The sequence below is a fragment of the Argopecten irradians genome, unplaced genomic scaffold (genome assembly GCF_041381155.1).
Source record: "Argopecten irradians isolate NY unplaced genomic scaffold, Ai_NY scaffold_1191, whole genome shotgun sequence".
Taxonomy (NCBI): Eukaryota; Metazoa; Mollusca; class Bivalvia; order Pectinida; family Pectinidae; genus Argopecten; species Argopecten irradians.
The window spans coordinates 9,185-15,759 of NW_027188658.1; the positions used below are offsets into that span (position 1 = coordinate 9,185).

The 6,575-nt window shown below is 33.4% G+C and overlaps 1 protein-coding gene across 1 annotated transcript; it reads right to left on the reverse strand.

Annotated features, from left to right (window-relative positions):
• Positions 1-906: 906 nt before the first annotated feature.
• On the reverse strand, positions 907-5,580 carry LOC138314011 (probable methyltransferase-like protein 24). The gene is made up of 4 exons (XM_069254218.1): positions 5,468-5,580; positions 4,585-4,659; positions 3,814-3,949; positions 907-1,960 (listed from the first exon to the last, which is right to left on the reverse strand). Exons 1-4 carry the CDS (start codon positions 5,578-5,580, stop codon positions 1,646-1,648), a joined length of 639 nt encoding a protein of 212 aa, XP_069110319.1. The 3' UTR covers positions 907-1,645.
• Between the last annotated feature and the right edge of the window lie 995 nt (positions 5,581-6,575).

Sequence of the window (6,575 nt, forward strand, 5' to 3'; positions counted from 1 at the left end):
CACACACTGTAATACATGGGTGCATTACATTCATAAACATTCAACACGTACAGTCACCTGATCAGACGGCTTATGTAGTTTGTCTTTTTAAGTAGTATGGGAAATTCCTTTCCATGGACGGCTTATTTATAATATTATAATAATATATTATTTATAACTGATGATAATTGAACATTAACAATATTATAGAACGCAATGATCATGTCGTTGTTTGGGAGTAATTATTCTTTCTAAACTGTAAACTAACTTTTGCGACATAATTTCGCGAATTTTGCGATCAAACAAATAGCCGAGAATTTGAAGCCAATAAACGCTATAATTCTCAAACGTCAGACGTCGCAATACTAAATAACCGCGACATTGAGGCGGATACCTAAAAAACGCGAAATGAAGTCGCCGCGAAGTTCAGTTGGTTGTTAGTATGTAGATATGGACGATACTCTAACTCGAAATCCCAAAATCTGATCAACAGTTTTGGCAATCGCTTGTTTCAAATTTTGAGATTCATCGGATAGAATATCCCTATCTTCAATACACTATCTAATATATGAAAGAGTCATACCTACCACGAACAAACCGTCCTCTCACACATGCATATGTATATGCACATTACAATTATTGCTCTTGAGTATGTTCAAACAAGAAAAAATGGCTCCTGTAAGAGGAAGTATTAGCCCAAATAGTAACTGTTAAGTCTCGGTGAAACGTTGTCTTGATCTGGGTCCTGACTTCAATTAATCAATCGTGATACGACTAATCACATTTTGACTAGTAGCAACCATTTTCAAAAATCATTATAGCATATATGTAATTTCGTTGAAATATACAATTTTCAAATTAATACAAAATACATGTAATTTTGGTGATAGCTAACTCGACAATATTGAAAAATTAAGTAGTCAAATATTTACCTACATGCCATCAGCTTTATTCAAGGGCTTACTATCACTGTCGTTATAACCAGCTCTGGAATATGTCATAGCAAAAAGTGACGGCCATTCAGGAGAAGAAAAAAATATTGAGCAATCATATGTGTATAGCAACTTCCTTTAAATATTAAAGCGACAAGTTTGCAGAATAGAAGAAATAAAAAAGAAAAAAAAAAGAAAGAAAAAAAAAGCAATGAAAAAGTCGTTATTAAGCTTATCACCTTTTGAACCTGTCGGACGAACGGTGAATCCCTCCTTATGCTGCTTCCATTGGAAAATATCTGTTGGATTATATTCATTGATTATATCTATTGCGGTAGCCTTGGACATCACCGTTGCCCAAAGAGGTTCATAAAGTTTTGTAATATTATTATGATATATTGTTTATATCACAGATACATTAGAGTATATAGAAGGCCAAATTGTTACTATAAACTAACTTATTTTTCGCAGTTATTTCGCTATTTTAGTGAAATAGCAAAAATAGATCGCCGCAAATTTTAAAGTTGATAAAAATAGTAATTCTCAAAAAGTCAACTTGTGGTTCATACAAAAAAAACGCAAAATTACGTCGTCGCAAAAATAGGTTGGTTAACACTTGACAGTTGCTTAAAATATTCACCACATAAATTCCTCGATTAACTGCACAACAATGAAATATGATACATATAACTACTTTGCATTGACCGCTTTTCAACATTCGATAAAGCCATAATCTATGAATTTCCATATTTTGTGTTTAAATAGTAAAGTTCATAACAGACAGTCACGTCTATATTAGTTCCTGCTAACCGCCGTTGATTTCCTTTTGCCTGATTGGGATGAGCCCAGTATAAACTGAATCCATTGTTGTGAAGTGAGTGAAGAGTTGTCAGAGGAAAGATATATTGTTTCCCCGGATTCACATTCGGAGTATGAAACTCTACCCCTAACTGTTTCACGTTGTTAAAAAGTACTCCCGTTTTTATCATCTGCGTTAAGGCACCCCATTCACTCTCCTCTATGTCCATCTTCACGAAGTCCAGAACTCGCTGTGAACAGATAGTATAAGATAAAAGATCAAAAGGTATGGATTTGAAATAGGTTTTGAATAAGTTGAAAAATTATAAACTCTAGGTAAAGCTATACATAGTCCAATGAGACTTCTAGAAATCCCGGTAAAACTACATACAATCCAGATACTGTATACGTGTTCAGGATGTAGTGAATTCTAGTTAAATATTGGAGAGAACTTATATAGGCTTTGCATGTTGTTTAATCCAGTTGACATGTAAAATCTTTGTCAATAAAATGTGATGAAATGAATTCTAGTTAAATCAATTACAATCCAGGTGACACTACATCTACACAGGCAATATTTCTTCACATGAAATTCATGTGAAAAAAACTCACGTGAAATTCACGTGAAGAAATATTGCCTGTATAATACAGACGGAACTACAAGAATTCTGGTGAAACTATATAGACTTCAATAAAAACTGTAATGGATCCAGTTAAACTCCTTTAATCCTAGACGAAACTCTACAGAATCAAGCAATTTTATATAAAATACAGCAAAACTAAATAGAATCTCGGTGAATCTATATAAATTCGAAAAGAACTAAATTGAGGACCATATAACATACGTGATCTATACTACAACCATAAAGAATACAGATTAAATTACATAGAATTCTACTTTATACTGACCATTATGGCTTGTTACTTACGTTTTAATAACCATTGACAAACTCCACATTATACAGACCATTAAGGCTTGTTACTTACGTTTTTAACGACCTGACAAACTCCACATTATACTGACCATTAAGGCTTGTTACGTTTTACGACCTTTTAACGACCTGACAAACTCCACATTATACTGACCATTAAGGCTTGTTACTTACGTTTTAATGTGACAAACTACTTACGTTTTAATGACATTATACTGACAAACTTAGTTTTAATCCTGACAGCTCCACATTATACTGACCATTAAGGCTTGTTACTTACCGTTTTAACGATGACAACTCCACATTATACTGACCATTAAGGCTTGTTACTTACGTTTTAACGACCTGACAAACTCCACATTATACTGACCATTAAGGCTTGTTACTTACGTTTTAATGACCTGACAAACCCCACATTATACTGACCATTAAGGCTTGTTACTTACGTTTTAACGACCATTAAGGCTTGTTACTGTTAACGACCTGAAACTCCACATTATACTGACCATTAAGGCTTGTTACTTACGTTTTAACGACCTGACAAACCCATAAGACTTTAATTACTGTTTTATACCTGACAAACCATTAAGGCTTGTTACTTACGTTTTAATGACCTGACAAACTCCACATTATACTGACCATTAAGGCTTGTTACTTACGTTTTAATGACCTGACAAACTCCACATTATACTGACCATTAAGGCTTGTTACTTACGTTTTAATGACCTGACAAACTCACTTTACTGCCATAAGTTGTTCTTACGTTTAAGACTGACAAACTCACATTTACTTTAGGCTTGTTACTTACGTTTTGACCTGACAAACTCCACATTATAAGCTGACCATGACCTGACAAACTCCCAAGGCTTGACTTGACAAGCTCCACATTATACTGACCATTACGTTTTAAACCTGACCTGACAAACTAAAGACCACATCCCACATATACTGACCATTAAGGCTTGTTACTTACGTTTTAATGACCTGACAAACTCCACATTATACTGACCATTAAGGCTTGTTACTTACGTTTTAATGACCTGACAAGCTCCACATTGAATACTGACCATTTAAGGCTTGTTACTTACATTTTAAACCTGGCTTGACCATTAAACTTTACGTTTTAACGACCTGACAAACTCCCACAATATACATTAAGGCTTGATACTTACGTTTTGATGACCTAACATCTCTCTGATGGAATCCAGTGTCTTCATCTTCCAAGTCCCCCTGGTTCCGTCCTTATTAGAAAGGCCCATATTATGGAACCAAACCTTTTCTGAATGCTTATGATCCTTCAGACCAATGCTGGAAAGTATAAAATAATATTTCAATAAGTACCATCAATTGAAATATAAAACATATATACCGCATATTTGGTTATTATTGCGGTTCAAAACTTGTTTATCTAATATGAGGAACAATGCTTAAGTAAATCTGCAATATGGCTACAATGTTTTGTTACTCAGTTACTGATTTATCCTACATAACTCCACCTATTACATGGCTTTATCTCACCGCCTAATGTCAGTGTTTTGTCGGGCGGAAACTACAACGGTATGTAGAGACTACTCATAGCTTAAGATTTCACGAATCTAATTTTTACGATCATTAACGATGATTCGCGAAATCGCAAAAACATCTCAGCTATAATAACGTGTTATACATCTAGTAGCAGGTGTGGACACATCAAAAAGACTTATATTATTAGTAAATTATCATAATACAATGAATGATAGATTTGGATATTGTCAATTGTCAAAATCTAAATATTAAAAATCACTAATCGAAGTTTTCAGTATGTCACGATTTCTCTTTCCAAAACGAGAAAAATACGTGCAGATGAATAGGCATGCTGCCTGTTGCCTAATTCCCAATGTCTTTAAAAGCTGCAATAAAATAATTCTGACATGAAAAAAAGTATTATTCTGCTAGAATTGTACCTTGGATCAAAGGAGTGGACTTCACAACCGTATATCCTCGATACCTCCTCGTCAAAAGTCCAGTCTCTGGCTATCCTGAAAAGAAATTTCAATTTCTGAACACTGTAAATGTCTTCAAATATCTGTCTTACTAGTATGTACATAATATATGACACTATTAGCTGAAAATCATTACATAAATCACAAGAAATGTTCATCTAAATGTTTCATCATTTCGAAGATCAAAGACTGCTTACCATATTACCCGTATTTTGAAGATCAATATACTTCTACAATTTTTATTTCTGTAAGCTTGTTTTGAAAATACCTCTAAAATTATTATTTCAAAATTAACCATACTTCTTATAAGAATTTCTCATTGCGAAGGTAGTTTAAACATTTAATTATCACGTAAAGATTGGTATTATGGTATAAGCTGTGAGAGTTTACTATCTCATCCTTGGGTTTGGGGTTGTATTAGCTTAACGTCATCTTATCCTCTATTCAAGTACACGATGATGTTTCATCGGAGTTAATGGTATATTTATTCTTAAGGATATGATAGATTGGTGGTTTTCACGTTGACACAAATTATGATGACGTGTAGAATGTGTCCTGTCACAACGCATTTTTTGCAGGAAAATATCAATCTTCATGAATATTTTTTTCATTGCCCATCATAAATATTTTAAAATATGATATTATATCATTGAGTACATAATAAGGTGTTGTAAAACAAAAATTGATAACGATTAATGTGAAATTTTGAAAAAAAAAAAATTACCTATCATTAGTTACTAGAATTCGCATAGGTAAACTGCAGGTAAGTTGTAAATCACATACTGATATAGACTATCATTACACTTCCTTTGATCATTTTACCTATAGCAGAATGTTTACTTACCCGAATGAGTAGACGAGACAGTTAGATGATGGACGATAATTTGTATCGTTACACACCTCCCATCCTCCGTCGTCTATATCCCCCACACGTACCACGTCTTTACACAGTACCATCTTGTCGATCGGTCTGATAAGGAGTAGCTGAAAATTTAGAAATCACATTTCACCAATTAGAGTTATCTCCCTTACTTTACACATGACGCGATTGTTAAATGCATTTTGTCAAACAAATTAATTGTGTTTATTGAATTAGATAATCACTTTACATTGTTCAGTTACTGTTGTTATTTTAAGATTTGAAGAATTTAAAAGTGAATTAAACTAGTAACGTTTATCAGGCCACAGGAGTTTGACGTTCTGTCAAAATATATAGTATAGTATACATACTGCATATAAAAATTCCCCTACTTACTATATAAAAACACCAGGTGTTTTAATATAGTATATAGGGGTATTTTTTATTTATGTATACTATGTATTATTGACAAAACGTCAAACTCCTTTGGTCAGACATTCCTTTTACATTTGGACATGACGCGTTCATGACAATGACGGGAGCACAAAGACATGGTTAGACATTCTCTAGACTCTGTAGATGGTGATTCCATAGACATTTTGGGGTAAGGAAGACCTTAACTTCTCATGAAACATATTGCCGATCGGAAATTACCGCAAAACTGATGAAGACGGAACATTATTCTCTTAAAGATGCTTTACCAGCGACAGAGCATTAACGTTTATTATGTAAACAATAATTGATGTTTAATCGTGTTGTATACATTGTATGTCTATTTAACACATTAAATCGTCTCGTTTTGTTTGCTGGTTTGTGCAACAAGTACCTTATTCCATATAGGGCATAGTGTCAAGATTTTTGGGATGCAATTAACTATTTGAAATGCTTTTATTCTGAAGTAAAATAAAAACCTCAAAACTTCAATAATGATAATAGTGTAAAGTACACTTGTAAATAACTTTGGCTACTGAAAAAATACTAATTCGTTTGTTCCTATTTTTATCAGACAAAACTTTTAATACCTTATAACATTGGTGATATAAACAGGTCGTGTGATCATTCGCGGGTGTGTTTGGGAACAACAGAGATTTGG